Genomic DNA, 24,661 nt, shown 5'->3' with positions numbered 1-24,661 from the left:
AGTTTGACGCCGGATTTGCACATCGTTTATTTCTTAAGGATAATGCAGTCCCAACAAAAAAGGGTCACGATCGTGTGTTGGAACCGCATTAGGTGAGTAAAACTGCTTCAAATATCTCTGTGTTATTAATTTAGCTATCAGCGTTTAAGCACATCAAGTAAACAACATGTGATGTTGTCATCAAACTGCACTTTCCACATGTACAGCGTAAAAAAAAAAAAGACGACATAAAGTGGAACTTAGTCATTTTCCAAAACCGCTAAGCAAATATATACAGTTTCAGTACATACCACATCACATAGAGACGCCTTTGCTGATGCTGCTCTTGTTAAATTTCAGCCTCTGGATCTGTGTCACAGCTTCCAAATCCTCTCAACGCAAAAGCCTACTTGCGCTAGTGATTCTTTAGCTCCGCCCACACGTCACGCCGGGAAAAATCGGTACAGACTATCTTTCTCTTATAAAAATAATAAAAATAAAGACTTTGAGTTATGAAGGAAGCAGTACTACTCTATAGGTACTCAAGATTAACAGGATATTGAGTGAAAACGAGTAGGAAATCACAATAGAAGGATTTCTGAAGGATCGTGTCACTGGAGTAATGATGCTAAAAAATTCAGCTTTGAAAGTCAGCTTTGATTGTTTCTAACAAACTGTTTAACTGCATTTACTGTGGGATGCTTATATGTGGGATAATTAAATATATAAATAAACTACAAACATAAAAATATTGACATTGATTTTGTCCTCAGATTCTTTCTTGTAACTCTTCCCTCTCAATCACACACCTGACTGAAAGGCTCATTATGCAGCTCATTATGCAGGCCTTTGTCTTCTCAGGTATAAATCACAATAATATTCATGATAGTTGATGCCTACTCGCATATGCCCTTTCAAAACAAAAAGTGTCTTAGAAAATTTGAATCAATCTATTGTTTTCTGTGAGTGAGTAAACAGGATGATTTTTACATAATTTTGAAGCAAAAATTCTAGGCTACAAGCTCCAGGTTTGACGGTGCACATATAGAACAAATGTTCTGTATGTGTTTTATGACCCTATTTCAGTGGCTTCAAAATTTTAGTTTTTCACTAAACACGCATAAACGCTGTTTTCTCAAAAGCACATTCATGTACATACATGCTATTTACATATTATTGCAGCCCAGTTTGTACAAAATTTAGTGTTTTCAGAATTTTGCCGTGTATGTTTAGAAACAACTGAACAAACAACTTTTTTCTCCAAGAATAGCTCTGAACATGATTTAGATATTTTACAGCCTTTATTCTCATATATACACATTTTTATATATATCATTTATACATTTTAAGATAATTTATTCATTGTGTTGTTGGTTTTTATTTAATTTTAAAAAAAAGTTTTGAATCACTTGAAATTACTATTGAAAATAGCTGATAATTAACTAAATATATCATAATATTGCAGGAAATAAACAAAAAGTGCATTCCAAAGAGAATTTTAGTTTTTGGTTCGTTTTTGATAATTTTAGTTTTCCATCTGGATAAACTCATCTGACATAAATTAAGATTAATGGAGTTTAAAGAGTGCGTTATAAGTGACTTTATAGTCAAGGATCATTGAAAATGATAAGAAGCCTTTGTCGTGCTTCACTAAAACATTCCAAACAGGCTTGATTTTTGTACTTTGCTCCAAAGCAGTAGAAACTTTGATTTTGTGTCCTCAAGCTTTCAGAATTTTGTGAATGTTCTGGAACAGCAGTCAGGTCATGGCCCTGCTGTAGTATGGTTCTTGTATGGTTTTTATTTTTAATTTTGGTGTTATTTCAGTTAAATTTAGACTCAACTGAAATGTTATATATATATAAATATATATATATATATATATATATATATATATATATATATATATATATATATATATATATATATATATATATATATATATATTTTTTTTTTTTTTTTTTTTCAAACATCAACATTTGTACTTTTGAATGATTATTCATTAGTTTGAGTCTGTGAAAGGATTATTCGTGGAAACTATAAACCTATGTATAAACCTATGCTATTGTCATGCAAAGTCCAATTGCAGCAAAAATTAGGTAACAAGCACATAATAAGCATATATAACTTTTGACAGCTATACTGTACTGTAAATGGAAACGTTTTACCTTCATGTTTTTTAAACGTTTTGCATATGTGGCATTGTTGTCAAAATGATCCCCATTCACAAAAATCTGTGAAAGTGTAATTATTTATCCCAGGTCAGTAAATGGTGATGTCATTTTGCAAATAAGTACTATGTGTACATACGTATTCCAATAGACTAAAGATGCAATAGCCTACGTGTACACATTACATGAGCATTTACACTAATTCATATTTTTGACTTTTAGACAAGATAGTATAAGGGAATTATTTTCAAAAACTTTTAAATAGTTTTAAAAGTTGGTCAGATAAGTATTTAAAACACACTTCACAAGTGGATCCTAAAAAAAAACTGGATCCTAAAGATCTGAGATTGGTCATTTGAAACAGGTAAGTGCTTTTTTACACTAAAGGTATATTTTATGTATTTTAATCATGTTTATTAACATTATTGGTTGTGATTTATAGCAATTAATCGCATTGTATTGACCAGAGTGATCGTTCCGTTTAGCTGTCGGTGGCTTTATATATATATATATATATATATATATATATATATATATATATATATATATATATATATATATATATATATATATATATATATATGCGTGTACTTAAAGTGTACTTACAGTGTACTTATCTAAGAAAGTTCTGGTAATACAAGGTAACTACATGGCGTAAAGTTAGGTTTAGGGGTAGGTTCAGCGTTAGTACCTAGTTATTACATAGTTATTGTAATTACTATAATAAGTACCTAGTATGTACATGAGGAGCAGGACTGTAAAATAAAGTGCTACCAGTTCTTACTAAGCATTTATCTTTCCTTCATAAGGGATTTTAAGTATTATAAAGTACACAATCACAGTTTATAAGTAATGTTGTCAAATGCTCCAGTGTAAATTACACCCTGTCCATTGCTTTCAGTTGTATACAATTCCATCCAGGAATTCTCTAGGTTTTACAAAACAACACATATACATATAAAAATGACAAAGTGTGATGATATATATAACCTTAATGTAAACCATTAGGACATGACAAGAAACTCATATGATACTGTGATCTTAAAATGACCTGACACAATAACAGTAACTCTATGTAACAATGTTCTGGTCTGATTAACCATATTATGCATACCTAGGCATGTTTACTTTGAGTATAATATATTAATATTAATTTTGGTATTACTTATTTGTTGTTCTTTACATGTGTAAATAATGCAAATACAAATATATGCATTAGATCCAGGAAATAACAGCATCTAATATATAAATCTACAAATTAACAAAATTTCATAACTAAAACCTTTACATTTTATATGGATATGGATACCTCCTCTAGCACTTTCTTTGGAGCAATACATACATTGGACTTTCCAAAAGTGCTGGAAGCAAAACTTCAGATAGTGGTTTCCTGGTCCGGGTTTTCGCTGCATTTTACAATAGCTGAAGATACATTCCTATTGCCAGAAGAAACACCATTGTCATCCTGTTCTGGAGCTTTTAATCGGTTCTTTATTGCAAGCTTCTTTTCACGATGAGACAGTCTGTTGTACAGGACTCCCCACAACACGTAGGATAAGGAATACAGGCCATAAATAAGACCCAAGAAAGCATTTCTGTAGGGCAAAACAATAAAGACAGAATCTCTATATCTGTGAAAGTTTTATATGTAGTTTTGTAGACTTTATGACTACAAACATAAAGGTAATGAAATATTTTCTAGAACAAAAGGTTTCAAATGTTTTATAAAGAGTTGCAGAAAAGTCAAATTTTGAGCTGATGGTGGCGCTAGTGGGCACCTGAGGATTATAATTGTGGTCATTTAAAACAGTTACCTTTCAGTCAGTCACTCTTGACATCACGTCTGTGACCAACAAATTGGAAACTCGCTTATGAAGACCAATCCACTTTGAGTCTAAACTAAACGAGCCAATGGACATTGGCATGCAATGATTGCATCCAGTTTCCCAATGATCACAATGTGAGCATAAAAAGGCAGCAGGTGCAAAGCATACCAGGCTTTATGCTTCTGAACCGAGTGATAACATTGTTCTGCTCCTACCTAACTGCTTCTTGTGTGAGGAGTATAGTATGCTCTAGGGAGCTTCTTGTGTAGGCGGACGGACCTCTCTACATCCCTGAATGTCAGTGGAACTAGATGAGCCCCCGATACAGATCGACAGTCAAGACCTTGTCTCCTAGACGGCCTTCAGGACAAGACCACAGGAACCAGATGATTTTTCTGAACAATCTCACTTAGCTGCAGCTTGGAATTAACCTGCTGGTCTCGTCTGGCCAGAGGAGAACTGGCCCCCCGACTTACCCTGGTTTCTCCCAAGGTTTTTTTCTCCATTCTGTCACCCGATGGATTTTTTTTTTTTTTTTCACTCGATCACTGCCTCACATGTCTGGGCATTAAACACGCTGAGGTGGCGTTCGCGGATGAGTGATGTTCCCATTGTGCACTGAAACTATTTCAAAGGCTCCTGGGGTATATGGCAGCTGCAGCGGCAGTTACACCACTGGGGATGCTTGATAAGACCTTATGTTCCTCCAGGCAAGAGTGCCCCTAGAACAGGTGTCAAGGCATGCTGTGGTTAACACGGATGCCACCACCGCCTGCTGGGGGGCCACATATGATGGGCACGCAGTGTTGGGGGTGTGGACAGGCCCACATCTACACTGGCATATTAATTGCCAAGAGTTTTTAGCAGTGCACCTTGCCTTGAACCATCTCAAAGGTCAAGCACACTCAGAGGGCAAGTTTAGAATGCAAGCACATACTGGTCCAAATGGACACCACCTACTCCTTTGAAGTTGAAAGGTTCTGAGGTATCTTCATGCCTTTCACATTCCTGGTCTGCTCAACCATATGGCAGACGAGCTGTCATGATTTAGGCTCCCGGGGGGAATAGAGACTCTATCGCCAGATGGTCTAGCTGATTTGGAGACATCTCTGGGGCACTCAGGTAGACCTGTTTGCCTCTCTAGAAACCTCTCACTGCCAGTTTTTCTACTTGCTGACTGAAGAAAGGAGGGTGAGAAGGTTTAATCCTACCCGGCCCCACTTCATACCCTCTTGGGACCTGTCTCTGGTGCATAAAACACTACAGCACTGGTCTCCATCAAGAGGGTACGGGACCTGCATTCATTTTCGGTTGATGATTCATGCCTAGAGTTTTGACCAGCTGTCTCCCAGGTATCCTGAGGCCCTGGCCTGGCTATGTGCCTAAGGTTTCCACTACCCCCTTCAGGAATCAGGTGGTGAGCTAGATTCTATAGTCTTCATGTGGAGCTGGTATCCTCCTGTGTTCTGACCTCAAATGGTTAAAGGCACTGAGAGGCCCCGGTTTAATGTCAGCTTGCTATGACTGCTTCAGAGTGTCCGTACTGTAGACCCTGTCAAGCTCCTCCATCCTCTTGGCAGCCAGATGTGGCAGAACATCTGACACTAGGCCCTCACTCAATGAAGTGAGAACAGGTAGAGGACTGGTTTCCATATTTAGAGACCTAAGTGGTTCCCATATGTTTAAAGTCCATGGTATAGCCTCAGAGTCTGTGTTTCCCTGGCAGACTTCTGCCATTTCCAAAAGGGTTCAAATTGCCACTTCGATCTTCCAAGTGCCTCCAAAACCACCTTTGGGAAGGATAGGGCTTCCGCAAGATTCCTGTTCCAACTGGAACGTGTAGGTTTCCCCAGTGTTAACCAATCTTACCAAGCGGGTAGTGCTATGGCAACAGTGACTGGGCTTCTTGTTATGAGCCCCGGCTTACACCAAAAAGGGGCGCAGGCAGCTCACACAGGACACTGGAAGGGGTAGCATTCATGGTGCTTTGGTGGGGATCCCAATTCGTCAGTCACCGACATGACGTTGAGAGAGACCAACTGAAAGGGAACGTCTCAGTTACATATGTAACCTTCGTTCCCTGAAGGAGGGAACAGAGACGTCCCATTGCCACTGCTACTGGACCACTGCTGAGTCGCCGGGTCACGGATTCGGCTCCTCGGTGAAAATTACCATCAATGTGAATATTTTCAGAAGGATCAAGTAATTTAATTGTTACATAAATACATACATATTGTGGCTCTAAGGTTTTAGACAGACATTATACAGTATTTTAATTTTTATTTTATTTTTTTATATTTTGTGGACCAACTAGCCAATGATTGGAAAAGTGTTTATGGAAATGCTGAATTTCTGCCAGTGTAAGTTAACTAACCTGAAGGCACCAGAATCATAGATACGACACGCTCCTTTTCCTCCACATTGTTTTGTGCCCCATTTCAGACAAGTCCTGTCAATCAAGGCTCCAAAATAAATAGGAGGGGGCACGCCACCTTTGGAAAGTTTCTCAGATCAGCTAAATATACTTTTTTATCTGTTGTTTAATAAAATTGTGTAGAGAATGAAATCAATCTTCTTACCCAGTGTCCGAACAATCAAAATATAAATACCAAGAGCCAAAGATTTTAGTTCTGGATTTATGGATCTATGAAAAGAGCAGTCATAAGAACATGTATTCATTTTTAAGCCAAATTGTTGTATTCGGTTCTAAAACAAAGATCCCATATCACAGAATTTAATTTTGATTTGTGCCCCTGTCCCTAACAGGAAGGTTAATTTCAAACAGTATATACAAGTCTATAAAAATAAAGAAACCTATTTTTGTATCATGAGGACCCACATACTATATTACACAGTCTTCCTTAAAGACAATTAAGTCTCTAAAGGTGTCTGTTGTTTTACTTTTGGGAGATTCATTACCTGAGCAGAACAATGTAACCTGGTGTGGCTCCACAAGCTGAGAAAAAGGCACCAATGACTGTCACCACCATGTAGAACTTAAACATGTAGTCACAATCACTCTTGCGAGGGCACTGGCCCAGCACTGCTGACATGTTTGCAAATGGGAGCGGCGCCTCTCGAATACAGGTGCAGTTGTGGAATACCTTTAAAAGAATAACATTATGTCAACTAGGCCTACTACAATACCAAAAAATTTAGTCGATCTAAATATCTGAGGGTACAGTACATATGAAATCTGGGACATTTTTGGTTTGTTTGTTTGTTTCATTTAAACCTAGACACCTATAAACAGTTTTAGGAATTTTTTTTTTTTTTTTTTTTTTTTTTTTTTTTTTGTGACAGTCAAGGACAATGAAGACATTTAGGTTAAACACATATTTAACACTGATTCTAGGTCACTAATCATATATAAGCAAACCATGTTCACTTTTTTATACAAAAGGTCAGATTTCATTGAAGCACACAACATGCTCTTTGGAACATTCTCAATCCATGCTGGCATTACATGTATCATCAGGTTTACATAAACTCACCCATGGCAGCTCAAGAGCTGCTGTAAAAATGGGGGCACAGTAAATACCAAAACATAATTTATGATTAAAAGAAAAAGGAAAGAAAGAAAGAAATTACCTGTTATTTTTACTAGTGGTCTCAGATTATTGAACCCTATTTTTAGGATTTCACAATATATAGCACACATATAGCCTATAATCCCTCCTTAAAGGGAAAGTTCACCCAAAAAAGAAAATTTCATGTTTATCTTATGACCCCCAGGGCATCCAAGATTAAGGTTACTTTGTTTCTTCAGTAGAACACAAATTATTATTTCTAACTTTAGCCGTTGCAGTCTCTCAGCCATACAATGCAATGGTAACAATCTATTAGAGTAAAAAAAAAAACATGTACAGACAAATCCAATTAAACCCTGCAACTCGTGATGATACATTGATGTTTAAAGACACAAAATGATCAGTCTGTGCAAGAAACTGAACAGTATTAATATTGTTTTTTACCTCTGATTCATGCAATGCCCTAACTGTTTAGGTGGCAGTAATGCACTTATAAGTCTGTGATCCACCAAAAAGCAGAAGAAGAAGAAGAAGCCTCACTTGCTTGCTGCTGTGAAGTGCATTCACAAGAGTTTTAACAGTTTGGACTTTGCGTGAATCAGAGGTAAAAAAAAAAAAATTAAATTATAATACTGTTCTGTTTCTTGCACAGACCGACCATTTTGTGTCCTTCCACAAAACCCTCGCAGGTTTTAATTTGGATTTGTCTGTGCATGTTTTTTTTACTCTCATAGATTTAGACCGTATCATAGTACTGAGACTGCTCTCCTTAGAGTTACAAATGATCTGCTCTTATCATCTGATCGTGGGTGTATCTCTCTATTAGTTTTATTGGATCTTAGTGCTGCGTTTGACACAATTGACCACAACATTCTTTTGCATAGACTTGAATACTTTGTTGACATCAGTGGAAGTGCATTAGCATGGTTTAAAACGTACTTATATGACCGCCATCAGTTCGTAGCAGTGAATGAAGATGTATCATATCGATCACAAGTGCAGTATGGAGTACCTCAAGGCTCAGTACTAGGGCCGCTACTCTTCACGCTTTATATGTTACCCTTGGGAGATATCATTAGGAAACATGGTGTTAGCTTTCACTGTTATGCTGATGATACTCAGCTCTATATTTAAAAAAAAAAAAAACAGAGGTGTTAATCATAGGGCCTAAAAACTCTGCTTGTAATAATCTAGAACACTGTCTAAGCTCTGTCAATTCTTCGTCATCAGTTAGGCACCTAGATGTGCTACTTGATCGCAATCTTTCCTTAGAAAGCCACGTTTCTAACATTTGTAAAACTGCATTTTTCCATCTCAAAAATATATCTAAATAACGGCGGCCTATGCTCTCAATGTCAAATGCAGAAATGTTAATCCATGCATTTATGACTTCAAGGTTAGACTATTGTAATGCTTTATTGGGTGGTTGTTCTGCACGCTTGGTAAACAAACTACAGCTAGTCCAAAATGCAGCAGCAAGAGTTCTTACTAGAACCAGGAAGTATGACCATATTAGCCCGGTCCTGTCCACACTGCACTGGCTCCCTATCAAACATCGTATAGATTTTAAAATATTGCTTATTACTTATAAAGCCCTGAATGGTTTAGCACCTCAGTATTTGAATGAGCTCCTTTTACATTATACTCCTCTACGTCTGCTACGTTCTCAAAACTCAGGCAATTTGATAATACCTAGAATATCAAAATCAACTGCGGGCGGCAGATCCTTTTCCTATTTGGCGCCTAAACTCTGGAATAACCTACCTAACATTGTTCGGGAGGCAGACACACTCTTACAGTTTAAATCTAGATTAAAGACCCATCTCTTTAACCTGGCTTACACATAATATACTAATATGCTTTTAATATCAAAATCCGTTAAAGGATTTTTAGGCTGCATTAATTAGGTAAACTGGAACCGGAAACACTTCACATAACACCGTACTTTCTACATCATTAGAAGAATGGCATCTACGCTAATATTTGTGTTTCTCTCTTGTTCCGAGGTCACCGTGGCCACCAGATCCAGTCTGTATCCTGATCAGAGGGTCACTGCAGTCACCCGGATCCAGTACGTATCCAGACATGATGGTGGACAGGCACCTAGAAAGGACATCTACTGCCCTGAAAGACAGCGGAGACCAGGACAACTAGAGCCCCAGATACAGATCCCCTGTAAAGACCTTGTCTCAGAGGACCACCAGGACAAGACCACAGGAAACAGATGATTCTTCTGCACAATCTGACTTTTCTGCAGCCTGGAATTGAACTACTGGTTTCGTCTGGTCAGAGGAGAACTGGCCCCCCAACTGAGCCTGGTTTCTCCCAGGGTTTTTTCTCCATTCTGTCACCGATGGAGTTTCGGTTCCTTGCCACTGTCGCCTCTGGCTTGCTTAGTTGGGGTCACTTCATCTACAGCGATATCATTGACTTGATTGCAAATAAATGCACAGACACTATTTAAACTGAACAGAGATGACATAACTGAATTTATTGATTAACTGCCTTTAACTATCATTTTGCATTATTGAGACACTGTTTTCCAAATTAATGTTGTTCAGTGCTTTGACGCAATGTATTTTGTTTAAAGCACTATATAAATAAAGGTGATTGATTGATTGATTGATTGATTGATAGATTCTGTTACCATTGCCAAGTATTGTACGGCTGAGAAACTGAAACAGCTGTAGTTAAAAATCATAATTTGTTTTCTACTGAATAAACAAAGTCACCTACATCTTAGATGCCCTGGGGGTAAGCAGATAAACATCCAAATGTAATTTTGGGATGAACTATCCCTTTAAGAGCAATGTCCATATACTGATAAACTTTGACACCTTTATATGCGAGTTTTATGGGAATCAATTGGAAATAATTAACAATTTAGTTGTAATGGCACAAAAATGAAAATTATGAAAGATCTCCGGGGCATCTTGGCCCAACTGTAATCTCACTTTACGGAACATTTGATCTAAATGCCAAATTATTGCACTCAGTTTTAGGGGCTGATGACTCATTTTATTTATATGTTTCATTGTATTCATTTTATTTATTTTTATTTACGTTTACATCCACACCTGCATACATTAACCTATCTAAATAGGAACATTCCATGGACGACTTTTTTTTTTTTTTTTATTTATATTTATTATTTTTTCTCTCTCTCTCTCTCTCTCTCTCTCTCTCTCTCTCTCTATCTGTATGGTTAGATGAAAATAAAAATGAGCTTTTTATCTGCAAACACTCAAAATGGGTTTGTGAATAAGGCTATAGAGTAAGACCATGGCCGATTATAAGACTATAATGGGCCATGGTTGGATCTTCCATCCAAAAAATAAATAAATAAAAATTCCTTCAAAATTAACACAAAAAAGGTTAAATGAGCACAAAATTAAGCTTCTGTTCTATTAAGCATCTATCCCAGGTCCCTGATCTGAACCCTATAGAAAAAGTGGGGTGAACTGAAGAGCACCAACATGGAGCTGGGAATCTGAAGGGTTTTTAGTGATTCCGTATGAAGGAGTGCTCTCTTATCTCTTGTCAGGTGTTCTCCAAACTCATCAGGCATTATAGGAGAAGACTTAGAGCTGTTCTTTTGGCAACAATAAAAGGGCATTATTTTATTCATTTAATTGTTTCAGTTGTTTTACTTCAATGAAAGGTTAGGTTTTGAGATAGTTGTTATTTTATATAAAAGATCATAAAGATTAACGGTGCACATTTATTTTCACAGACTTTGTTCATATTTGCCAAGGGTGTCAATAATTCTGGCCATAACTGTATAGAGGTCTGTTAGCAAAACTGATTCAGCAATAGGCATGTAGATGTCTGGAAAGAATAGCTTACCATATCCTTGCCATATCCAGTGGAGGTCTGACAGCCAGCGAGGCATGGGGAGGCATAGGTCAAGCCATTGCTGGCACATATGGGATCCCAGTGTTTGATAGAGCAGGAGCAACCCATGTTACATGTAGAAATTAGTGTATTTTTCTGGTAGGACACCTGTGGGGCCCTGTTAAAAATACATTGAATAATTAAAAGTCTGTTGAATTACACTTATTAGAGTTAAAAATGACAGTGAGTTCACTGGTTTACAAAAATCATCGTTGTGCTCCCTTGGGGATCTGGGAGAACCTTAAGGCCAATTTAATGTCTCAAAAATACTAGTGAAATGTTTTGGAATAAATAATAAGTTTCTTCTAAAATAAGTATTTTATGTGCACCAAGGATGTAATTATTGATTAATAATTAATTCATAATTGATTATTGATTATTACACGGCTCTGTGGAATACTTGATTCTGATTGGTCATTCGCAATATTGTTGTATATTATCCCTGGATAACACCCTGTAAAATTTAATAACACAGGCTCATCAACAGCAGTCTGCGCTGTACTCTTGTTTGAACATTTTTTTCCTTGGTGGAAGCTTTGCATTTGTTTAGCTAATAAAATTACAACTTGATTCAAAATGGTGTACAATTGTTTAATTATGTTATCGTGGACTCACTCTCATTTCATACAAACGCAGCTGCTACCATTTTGCTACAACTGTTTTGTACGCTGTAATGGATTATAAGAGAACTAACAAACTGGTAAGGTTTTAAAACATTTTCATCTTAATTATTTTATTGCCTTAATTATTTTATGATGAAATGTTGTGTATGCGGTTCCTCTCCAGGAACTCGAGCTGCGTCGAACGCTATGGGGAACGCTCTCTGCATGACCACACTCTTGTTTGGGAGCAGAGCACGCTCAGTCAGCTCTCGAGGCTCCCACTGCATTTGCCACATTCCCAGAAGGCTCTCTTTGACGAGGGAGACTTCAGCAGCATTCCTAGAGGTGCTGGTCCCGCTTCCGCCGAGAGGGAGCGGAGGCTGCATTCATGGGGTTCACAGTTAGATCTGCTGTAGGGAATGGAGATGGGCGTGTCCCTATCTCCTTCCTCACCCACCAGATCTGCCTAGGCTACTTCCTCCCGGGGTAAAGGCTTGGCGCTTTGCCTGTCTTCCTCTGAGGAGGTTGACGTGGAGAACGTTGATGAGGTCTCGCCCCTCTACCACCCCAGTACGAGGAGTTGTTGGAGGTGGTGACTCGTGTGGTAGCCCAATTAAAAATCAATTGGCCCACTGAGAGTCAAGCCGAGCTGCAGCGAAGCAAGCTGGATGAACGCTTCCTGCAATCGAGGTCACCACCTGCATGCCGGAGCCTGCTGTTCTTCCCCGATCTCCACACTGAGATGTCGATTACTATGGAAATGTAGCAGGGTTGAGTGAGCCAGGTTACAGAGCGATGCCCTGGGTTGAACAGATACTAGCCAGCTATCTGTCCCCAGGACCAGCATCGTCCCTGAAGGCTCTGGCACTGCCCTCCAAGCCGCTGCGTATAACATCAGTGCTGATGGGCAAGGGTTATGCGTCAGTCAGAGCAGATGGTGGTTCGACATCGAGATGTCATTCTTGCCCACATGGGGGAGCCGGAATTGAGACTGAATGCCAAGAAAAGTGTATTTTCTCCATTACAGATGACACCTTATCTAGGCGTGGTGTGGGATTTGAACACGATGCAGGCAAGTGCCTTCTCATATTGAGTCAATCCTCACGTCAGTCAAGAGATTCAGAGAAGGCCAGTCACTCATTGTCAAGCAGTCTCAGAGACTGCTGGGAATGATGGCAGCTGCGTCCAATGTGATACTTCTTGGCCTGCTGTACAGTTGTGCCCTACAGTGGTTGCTCAAGACAAAGGGATTTTCCCCGATGGGGAATCCATTTCGAACAATCAAGATCACTTGGCGATGCATCCATGCCTTAGACATGTGGAAGAAATCTTGGTTCATGAATCAGGGCCCGGTGCTGGGAGCTCCTTGTCGCTGTGTAATGCTAGTGACAGATGCATCCCTCACAGACTGGGGTGCAGTTATGAGTGGAGTGGTCAATTGTCAATATCAATTGTCTGGAGATTCTGGCCATGTATCAATCATTAAAACACTTCCTTCCAGACCTGAGAGGTAACCACGTGTTGGTGCGCACCGACAACACATCAGTGGTCTCTTACGTCAACTACCAAGGAGGTCTGCATTCTCGACCCTTTTAAAAGCTGTTGCACTAGATCCTTGTGTAGTCCCAGGAAAAACTCCTCTCACTCAGAGCAAGCCAGGTTCTCTGCAAGGTTTAACAAATCCACCTTAAAGTTTACGTGATGGCCAATGCAGCCTACCATGTCCCCCTTGGTGGCCAGTCAGTGGGAAGACACCCCCTAGTGACAAGTTTCCTCCACGGTGCGCTGAGGCTGAGGCCCCCAGTATGGTCCCATGTTCCCCCCTGGGACTTGATTGTGATGTTAGATGATCTCTGTAAAGCTCCATTTGAGCCGATTCTGAAGATATCAGATCATCATCTGCCTATAAAGACTGTTTTCCTGTTGGCGATTACATCTCTGAAGATAGTTGGAGACCGTCAGGCCCTCTCAATGGCCCCTACTCATCTTGACTTTGCGGCCAAAGCATTTTTATAACCTTGAGGAGGTTATGTTCCAAAGGTTACCTCTGACACACCACAACTGAAAGTGCTACAGGCCTTCTGCCCTCTTCCCTTCTGGGAGCCCGACCAGAAGAAGCTTAACTGTATGTGTCCAGTTCGAGCAATGGACACTGTCACGGGGTGAAGAATCACTCGACAAGAGGTGCTTGAAATCAAAAGCCCCAGAGGGTGGTTTTATTGAATATTCTGGGGTGCCTGGTGAAATGTGCTGCTCCGCTTTTCGGTGGCCGGTGCTTCCCGTGTGCTCTCCATGCTCTTCGGTGCCAGTTAAGGTGAAAGTGGGTGTCCTGATGTGCTCCAAAGTGGGTGGGCTGTCGGTCACTCGCGGCTTTCTGTGAAGAGATGAGACAGGGATTAGACCAGCGTTGCATTCGGTTCGAGACCGTCGTTTGAGTGCAGCGTGTGCTCCTTAAGAGTGTGCAGGCTGATGGGGAGCAGCTGTGACAGATCAGCCGGTGACGAGGACGTGCAGGTCTTTTCTGTTGGTTGCCAGGGCGACGCTGATTCCTCTGGGAGTGCTCGTCACAACACATACATCCACAGAGCTGCCAGTGGAGAAGGAGGGACCAACTGCTCATGTGCCATGGTCTTCCCAAGAGGGATCTCCCTGCAACTAAGCAGACTTCATCCTTTTCCTGTTTGGTTTGACTTTGCAGCTTGCTCGCAACTGCTATCTTCACGGAAGCTTTGCGTCTGGGTTTATTCTGCAAGAACAGCGCTGGATGTACATTATCCCTTACATATTTGACTTGATTGCAATTTAAAAGAAAAGTTTTGTTTTGTTGTAATATATTTAGTTGATTAATTGAGCACCGTGTGAGACAAAGAAGTAACGGCTGCAGACAATACAGCTTTGCTTTCAAAGGAATAAATTGTATTTCAAAATATTAAACATTTGTTTTAAATTGTAATAATATTTCACAATATAACTGTTTTACTTGATTTTTATCAAATAAATGCAGCCATTGTAAGCATTATATATTCCTTGAAAACATAAAAAAAGAGTTACTGGTAGTGTATAAAAAGAATTTGCAGGAAAATAAGTTAATATCAAAATTGTTATTTTTACACATAAATAATTGGGGCCTCTGAGACCGAAACAGAACATGGTTAAAAGATGCAATGCCATTGACCACTCAAAGTTGCCAGACAAAATTATGATAAACAACATGTAGCACAGGTGATTTAGCTACATAGTAGTGACAAGAGATATACTACATAATACAGAATATATAAGATAATATAATATGTATAAGAATCTAAACTTCCTTTATGTGGTGGTCATTTGTAATTTATTTTGGTTATTGCTGTAATGTGATGATAATGCAGCTTACCACTGTCTTAAAATTATTTAACTCTGAAATAAGAAGATAGAAGTTTGAAGTAATTTTGTTATCATTTTGACCTAAAATACAGGTCAGGTTTTTGTTCCTGTGGAAATAATTCCTGGATATTTCCTTTTATGGTGAGCCCCATGGATCTGAACACTAGACTATCTGATTGACTAGGCCTAAAGCCCAATTTGTGAACTCTGTTTCTTCAAAGTTGAGGTGGGATCTTCACTCACATTTTTTCCTTCAATATTTTTTCCTATCACTTGAGATAGTGATTCACATTTTCCTGGATCAGACTCAAAAGACTGGACTTTTCAGGGTTTTTTTTTTCTGAAAATCGTTTTCCTTCATTTTTTTTTTCTTTTTTTTTTGAGGAAAAACTAAATAAACCCTGACTGAAAAAAATGAGAACTGTTCAGCTTGAATTTCATTGATTTTCTTTACATTTAATTTTTTATTGATTGATGGAGTTTTAAATTCAAACCGAACTATTGGATGAATGTGAACAAAATTTATTTGACATACATATAAGTGTGTCTTTATTTATAAAGGTGCACCTATAGGGTTTTGTGAGAACTAACTTTTGTATATTTTTTCATATTGTTGTTATTTTCCTTGTAATTGTTCTTATTGAGTGTTTACAACAAATGGTTTTCGTTATTATCTTTACATTTTAAACTAAATAGTCAGCTGATACCAAAAGTCCTGATTCATTTTATCTGTACATATATTTACACTATGAATATCTCAGGTTCCCTAGATGAAACTAGTGGTCCATAAAAATACACTATCCATTGCAAACAGGTGTTGCAGGTGTTACACAAAACTTGGCGAGCCAGCCAGGAGCCTGGTTGTACAGATAATACAGAACAAACTTGCTAAATGGGTTTATCTAGCTAGTTTTAGAAATGGAAGTAGTGCACACTGAAGGCATTTGTGTCCGCAACACTGTAATAATCAGTGGTCTCACCCACACTGAGGGAGATGAAGAAGTGCTGAAATCTGTCGGGTTATGGCTCAATTGAACGATTCATTCGTATTGATGATCCTGAGACTGAATTTCACAAACAGCGCATAGTTGAATTCAGACATGACTCTGCAATGCAGTCATTAGAACCTTCTCTCCCCTGTACTTTGCAGAGCTCTACTTCTTCTGATGTTACTTACAGTATTGAGTTCCTTATCGGAGTGTATACACCTGCAGCAGTGCAACTCAGACTTAAATTGAAGGGCTACGAGAAATCTCAAAAGTAACAGGCAAGCCCATGGAAGAGCTCTTGCAGCAAGATTTAGCTAAATTAAAAGCTGTGCTGTATCACTTCCACAAACTGAGTTCCCAGCTAGTGAGTCTGATCAAGGTGATTTGAAAAGAATAGAGTCAATGAAGACTACGACGGTATTCCCACATGATGTCATGCCTTAAAATGAGTCAGACCCCCTCCAGACAAAGTCCAACTTTTCTCTGTCACAGCTTGGTGCATCACTCTCAAGACCCAATGCTGATGCAGGCGCACCACGAGGGTGACGAGACTCCAGCTGAAATGCAGCATTTATTTGTGGAGCATATTGTGGGAAGTGAGGATACCCCTGCACATTCCCTTGCTTCTATGGACTTGAGACCCTTCTCAGGAAAACCCTAATACTCTGCTAAATAGGTTGACATGCTCTACCCCTCTCTGTCTGCGGGTGTCGCTGTTGGACAGTGTTTTCTCTGCTTCCTGTTGGCCTGCTGGCCTTGCTGTAGCTGATCGCAGCTCCACGTAGCTGTTCTTTTCTCTAGAATCTTTATCTTACTATCACTCTCACAATGTTTTTTAAAGTGATAAAAAATTACTTAATTCACACCATATTTCTGATTTTATCGATCTTATCAGATTAATTTTGATCGTTCACTTTTATTTTATATCTGTGAGTGCAGTACACTGCATTGCATTAGGACTCGTTAGCTTGCCTTTAGCGTTTCAATTCGAACCTATCGCTGTTTTCTTTTCTCTTCTTTTTCTCACTCCAGTTTTTCACAAGTTCAAAAAACTGTGGTAATAATATTTCATCAAGCACGGTGAGTAATGGCTTCTCCTGCTATTGTTATTAGCAGCTCTTGTCACATGTACAGTTTATCTATCTCTGTCGCAGATGAGGGATTTACATGTGATAAATGCAGGGAAATATTTAGGCTGACAGAGAAGACTAGATTTATCTCTAGATTTATGGCAAATAGTCTTGGTATTTATACTTGACTAACTGGGGCCCAGGTCAGGAAGCAGACAGACTGGCTAAACCGACCATCCTCTAGCTGCCTCATGTCACAGAGGTCAGTTAATTCTCAGCACATAGAGACAATCTAGATGTGCTCTGTTTGACAGAAACCTGTCTAAAACCTGATTATTACATTATTTTAAATGAGTGCACCCCCCAAGATTACTGTTATAAACATAAGCCGCGTCTAAAAGGCAAAGGTGGATTTCTGGAGGGCAGGCTTCAAGTATAACTCATTTGAAGTAATGGTGATTCATATAACATTATCCAGAGAAACAAATGTTAATAATAAATACCCTGTTATGTTTGTACTGGCTACTGTATACAGGCCACCAGGGCACCATACAGACTTTATTAAAGTTTGGTAATTTTACATCCGAGTTAGTTCTGGCAACAGATAAAGTTTTAATAGTTGGTAATTTTAATATCCATGTTGATAATGAAAAAGATGCATTGGGATCAGCATTCTAACATTCTGAACTATATTGGGGTTAGACAACACATTTCAGGACCTACTCATTGTCGAAATCTTACTCTAGATTTAATACTGTCACATGGAACTGATGTTGATAGTGTTAAAATTATGCAGCCAAGTGATGATATCTCAGATCATTATTTAGTTTTGTGCAAACTTCATATTGCCAAAATTGTAAATTCTACTTCTTGTTACAAGTATGGAAGAACCATCACTTCTACCACGATCTTCCTGATGTATCCGAATTCCTTAGCATATCCAAAACCTCTCTGAGGTGGTCTGAGCCAACCTGGATGTTAAACACATCCAAAATGGAGAATAAGCTGACAGACAGACACACACACACAGAAATTAAATGATTAAACTAGTTTTTTTAAGAGTTTAGATGTCATTTTCAGGTTTCACTGTAATCATAATGTGGCAAAATTGTAAAAAAAACTGATATGTCTGTATTAACAAAATGGAAAACTTTGACTCAATGAGATTTTAAATGTTATAACAGTAATTTTATAATGTTTTGGCATGAATCCGTGAAACTTTTGAACTGTACTGTTTAACTTAGCTGAATGAGCCCATTAGTGGTCTTCCGCTGCTATCTAGTGGTTATAAATAGCATTTTCTCAAACAACTTGATGATGTAACAGAAACTATGGACTCTCTTTTTTCTAGCATTTAAAATACAGTGGCTCCTTTACGCTTAAGGAAGGTTAAGGAAACCAGTATGACACCATGGTATAATGAGCGTACTCGCACCCTAAAGAGAGCAGACCGTGGGATATTCACTCACATTTTTTCCTTCAATATTTTTTCCTATCACTTGAGATAGTGATTCACATTTTCCTGGATCAGACTCAAAAGACTGGACTTTTCTGTTTTTTTTTTCTTTCTGAAAATCGTTTTCCTTCAATTTTTTTTCATTTTTTTGAGGAAAAACTAAATAAACCCTGACTGAAAAAAAATGAGAACTGTTCAGCTTGAATTTCATTGATTTTCTTTACATTTATTTTTTTATTGATTGATTGAGTTTTAAATTCATACCGAACTATTGGATGAATGTGAACAAAATTTATTTGACATACATATAAGTGTGTCTTTATTTATAAAGGTGCACCTATAGGGTTTTGTGAGAACTAACTTTTGTATATTTTTTCATATTGTTGTTATTTTCCTTGTAATTGTTCTTATTGAGTGTTTACAACAAATGGTTTTCGTTATTATCTTTACATTTTAAACTAAATAGTCAGCTGATACCAAAAGTCCTGATTCATTTTATCTGTACATATATTTACACTATGATTATCTCAGGTTCCCTAGACGAAACTAGTGGTCCATAAAAATACACTATCCATTGCAAACAGGTGTTGCAGGTGTTACACAAAACTTGGCGAGCCAGCCAGGAGCCTGGTTGTACAGATAATACAGAACAAACTTGCTAAATGGGTTTATCTAGCTAGTTTTAGAAATGGAAGTAGTGCACACTGAAGGCATTTGTGTCCGCAACACTGTAATAATCAGTGGTCTCACCCACACTGAGGGAGATGAAGAAGTGCTGAAATCTGTCGGGTTATGGCTCAATTGAACGATTCATTCATATTGATGATCCTGAGACTGAATTTCACAAACAGCGCATAGTTGAATTCAGAAATGACTCTGCAATGCAGTCATTAGAACCTTCTCTCCCCTGTACTTTGCAGAGCTCTACTTCTTCTGATGTTACTTACAGTATTGAGTTCCTTATCGGTGTTTATACACCTGCAGCAGTGCAACTCAGACTTAAATTGAAGGGCTACGAGAAATCTCAAAAGTAACAGGCAAGCCCATGGAAGAGCTCTTGCAGCAAGATTTAGCTAAATTAAAAGCTGTGCTGTATCACTTTCACAAACTGAGTTCCCAGCTAGTGAGTCTGATCAAGGTGATTTGAAAAGAATAGAGTCAATGAAGACTACGACGGTATTCCCACATGATGTCATGCCTTAAAATGAGTCAGACCCCCTCTAGACAAAGTCCAACTTTTCTCTGTCACAGCTTGGTGCATCACTCTCAAGACCCAATGCTGATGCAGGTGCACCACGAGGGTGACGAGCCTCCAGCTGAAATGCAGCATTTATTTGTGGAGCATATTGTGGGAAGTGAGGATACCCCTGCACATTCCCTTGCTTCTATGGACTTGAGACCCTTCTCAGGAAAACCCTAATACTCTGCTAAATAGGTTGACATGCTCTACCCCTCTCTGTCTGCGGGTGTCGCTGTTGGACAGTGTTTTATCTGCTTCCTGTTGGCCTGCTGGCCTTGCTGTAGCTGATCGCAGCTCCACGTAGCTGTTCTTTTCTCTAGAATCTTTATCTTACTATCACTCTCACAATGTTTTTTAAAGTGATAAAAAAATTACTTAATTCACACCATATTTCTGATTTTATCAATCTTATCAGATTAATTTTGATAGTTCACTTTTATTTTATATCTGTCAGTGCAGTATACTGCATTGCATTAGGACTCGTTAGCTTGCCTTTAGCGTTTCAATTCGAACCTATTCCTGTTTTCTTTTCTCTTCTTTTTCTCGCTCCAGTTTTTCACAAGTTCAAAAAACTGTGGTAATAATATTTCATCAAGCACGGTGAGTAATGGCTTCTCCTGCTATTGTTATTAGCAGCTCTTGTCACATGTACAGTTTATCTATCTCTGTCGCAGATGAGGGATTTACATGTGATAAATGCAGGGAAATATTTAGGCTGACAGAGAAGACTAGATTTATCTCTAGATTTATGGCAAATAGTATTGGTATTTATACTTGACTAGCTGGGGCCCAGGTCAGGAAGCAGACAGACTGGCTAAACCGACCATCCTCTAGCTGCCTCACGTCACAGAGGTCAGTTAACTCTCAGCACATAGAGACAATCTAGATGTGCTCTGTTTGACAGAAACCTGTCTAAAACCTGATGATTACATTATTTTAAATGAGTGCACCCCCCAAGATTACTGTTATAAACATAAGCCGCGTCTAAAATGCAAAAGTGGATTTCTGGAGGGCAGGCTTTAAGTGTAACTCATTTGAAGTAATGGTGCTTCATATAACATTATCCAGAGAAACAAATGTTAATAATAAATCCCCTGTTATGTTTGTACTGGCTACTGTATACAGGCCACCAGGGCACCATACAGACTTTATTCAAATTTGGTGATTTTACATCCGAGTTAGTTCTGGCATTGGGATCAGCATTCTAACATTCTGAACTCTATTGGGGTTAGACAACACATTTCAGGACCTACTCATTGTCGAAATCTTACTCTAGATTTAATACTGTCACATGGAACTGATGTTGATAGTGTTGAAATTATGCAGCCAAGTGATGATATCTCAGATCATTATTTAGTTTTGTGCAAACATCATATTGCCAAAATTGTAAATTCTACTTCTTGTTACAAGTATGGAAGAACCATCACTTCTACCACGATCTTCCTGATGTATCCGAATTCCTTAGCATATCCAAAACCTCTCTGAGGTGGTCTGAGCCAACCTGGATGTTAAACACATCCAAAATGGAGAATAAGCTGACAGACAGACACACACACAGAAATTAAATGTTTAAACTAGTTTTTTAAGAGTTTAGATGTCATTTTCAGGTTTCACTGTAATCATAATGTGGCAAAATTGTAAAAAAACTGATATGTCTGTATTAACAAAATGGAAAACTTTGACTCAATGAGATTTTAAATGTTATAACAGTAATTTTATAATGTTTTGGTTTGAATCCGTGAAACTTTTGAACTGTACTGTTTAACTTAGCTAAATGAGCCCATTAGTGGTCTTCCGCTGCTATCTAGTGGTTATAAATAGCATTTTCTCAAACAACTTGATGATGTAACAGAAACTATGGACTCTCTTTTTTCTAGCATTTAAAATACAGTGGCTCCTTTACGCTTAAGGAAGGTTAAGGAAACCAGTATGACACCATGGTATAATGAGCGTACTCGCACCCTAAAGAGAGCAGACCGAAAAATGGAGCGCAGCTGGAGGAAAAAAAAACTATATGTATTTCATATTGCTTGGTGGGAAAGTAACCTGTCCTACAGAAAAGCATTAAAAACTGCTAGATCCGATTACTTTTCTTCTCTTTTAGAAGAAAAAAAACATAACCCTCAATACAGTGGCTAAATTAACGTTGTAACCATTCAGCCGTCAGCTATAGTATCGCATCAGACAGTGCACTATAGACTCCCTGAGGAACAGTTCAACTCATTCTCTACCATAGGAGAGGAAGAATTATATATACTTGTTAAAATCATCTAAACCAACAACATGTATGTTAAAACCTATACCATCTAAGCTCCTAAAAGAGGTGCTTCCAGAAGTCATAGATCCTCTTCTGACTATTATTAATTCCTCATTGTCATTAGGATATGTCCCCAAAACCTTCAAAATGGCTGTTATTAAGCCTCTCATCAAAAAAACACAACTTGACCCCAAAGAACTAGTTAATTATAGACCTATCTCGAATCTCCCTTTTCTGTCCAAGATACTAGAACAGGTGGTATCCTCACATTTTTATATTATAAAAATGGTATATGTGAGGATTTCCAGTCAGGATTTAGACCGTATCATAGTACTGAGACTGCTCTCCTTAGAGTTACAAAATATCTGCTCTTATCATCTGATTGTGGTTGTATGTCTCTATTAGTTTTATTGGATCTTAGTGCTGCATTTGACACAATTGACCACAACATTCTTTTGCGTAGACTTGAACACTTTGTTGGCATTAATGGATGTGCATTAGCATGGTTTAAATCGTACTTATATGATCGCCATCAGTTCGTAGCAGTGAATGAAGATGTATCATATCTATCACAAGTGCAGTATGGAGTCCCTCAAGGCTCAGTACTAGGGCCGCTAATCTTCACGCTTTATATTCATATCATCAGGAAACATGGTGTTAGCTTTCACTGTTATGCTGATGATACTCAGCTCTATTACTCACGTTCTTCATGGCCCGGTGAAACACACCAATTTGAAAAACTAATGGAATGCAAAGTCGCTATAAAAAAAACTATTCTTCGTCATCAGTTAGGAACCTAGGTGTGTTATTTGATCGCAATCTTACCTTAGAAAGCCACGTTTCTACGTATTTTGCTAGTCCAAAATGCAGCAGTAAGAGTTTTTACTAGAACCAGGAATTATGACCATATTAGTCCGTTCCTGTCAACACTGCACTGGCTCCCTATCAAACATTGTGTAGATTTTAAAATATTGTTTATTACTTATAAAACCCTGAATGGTTTAGCACCTCAGTATTTGAATGAGCTCCTTTTACATTATAATCCTCTACGTCCGCTACTTTCTCAAAACTCAGGTAATTTGATAATGCCTAGAATATCAAAATCAACTGCGGGCGTCAGATCCTTTTCCTATTTGGCGCCTAAACTCTGGAATAACCTACCTAACATTGTTCGGGAGGCAGACACACTCTTGCAGTTTAAATCTAGATTAAAGACCTATCTCTTTAACCTGACTTACACATAAAATACTAATATGCTTTTAATATCCAAATCCATTACAGGATTTTTAGGCAGCATTAATTAGGTAAACCAAGAACACTTCCCATAACACCCGATGTACTTGCTACATCATTAGAAGAATGGCATCTACGCTAATATTAGTCTGTTTCTCTCTTATTCCGAGATCACTGTAGCCACCAGATCCAGTCTGTATCCAGATCAGAGGGTCAATGCAGTCACCCGGATCCAGTACGTATCCAGACCAGATGGTGGATCAGCACCTAGAAAGGACCTACATCCCTGAAAGACATCAGAGATCAAGACAACTAGAGCCCCAGATACAGATCCCCTGTAAAGACCTTGTCTCAGAAGACCACCAGGACAAGACCACAAGAAGCAGATGACTCTTCTGCACAATCTGACTTTACTGCAGCCTGTAATTGAACTGCTGGTTTTGTCTGGTCAGAGGAGAACTGGCCCCCCAACTGAACCTGCTTTCTCCCAAGGTTTTTTCTCCATTCTGTCACCGATGGAGTTTCAGTTCCTTGCCGCCATCACCTCTGGCTTGCTTAGTTGGGGTCACTTCATCTACAGCGATATCATTGACTTGATTGCAAATAAATGCACAGACACTATTTAAACTGAACAGAGATGACATCGTTGAATTCAATTTTGCATTATTGAAACACTTTTTTCCTAATGAATGTTGTTCAGTTATTTGACACAATGTATTTTGTTTAAAGCGATATATTAATAAAGGTGACTTGACTTGACTAATGAGATAGACTACGATACTTGGCGCACAAATGTTGAATTCCTCTTGACTGACCCCACACTCTCGGAAGAGCAGGGCTCACGACAATTGTTAGACAGTCTCCTTCCACCTGCAGTTGATAGTGTGAAACACTTAAGTCCTCATTCTCCTCCAAGTGATTATCTTGAGTTCCTAGATTCAGCTTTTACTACTGTGGAGGATGGAGACGAGCTCTTTGCAAAGTTTATGAGCACATTCCAAAATGTTGATGAGAAACCATCTCAATTTCTGCACAGTCTACAAAAGAT

The 24,661-nt window shown here is 38.6% G+C and overlaps 1 protein-coding gene across 2 annotated transcripts in view; it reads right to left on the bottom strand.

The window, feature by feature from the left end:
- Positions 1-2,927: 2,927 nt before the first annotated feature.
- Positions 2,928-24,661, bottom strand: part of LOC113048395 (solute carrier organic anion transporter family member 1C1-like) — a 49,938-nt gene continuing 28,204 nt past the window's right edge. Inside the window, exons 11-15 of one of the 2 annotated variants that reach the window (XM_026210184.1) lie at positions 11,353-11,518; positions 6,896-7,080; positions 6,556-6,620; positions 6,351-6,468; positions 2,928-3,745 (exon numbers count right to left, since the gene is read on the bottom strand). In XM_026210184.1, coding sequence (XP_026065969.1) covers positions 3,526-3,745; positions 6,351-6,468; positions 6,556-6,620; positions 6,896-7,080; positions 11,353-11,518 — 754 coding nt within the window. In that variant the 3' untranslated portion in view covers positions 2,928-3,525. The remainder of the gene's footprint in view (positions 3,746-6,350; positions 6,469-6,555; positions 6,621-6,895; positions 7,081-11,352; positions 11,519-24,661) is intronic. The other variant, XM_026210185.1, reaches the window with a different exon arrangement.

The sequence above is a fragment of the Carassius auratus genome, chromosome 29 (genome assembly GCF_003368295.1).
Source record: "Carassius auratus strain Wakin chromosome 29, ASM336829v1, whole genome shotgun sequence".
NCBI lineage: Eukaryota > Metazoa > Chordata > Actinopteri > Cypriniformes > Cyprinidae > Carassius > Carassius auratus.
The sequence above is the reverse complement of the archived record's forward strand: the minus strand, read 5'-3'. Positions and strand labels throughout refer to the sequence as shown.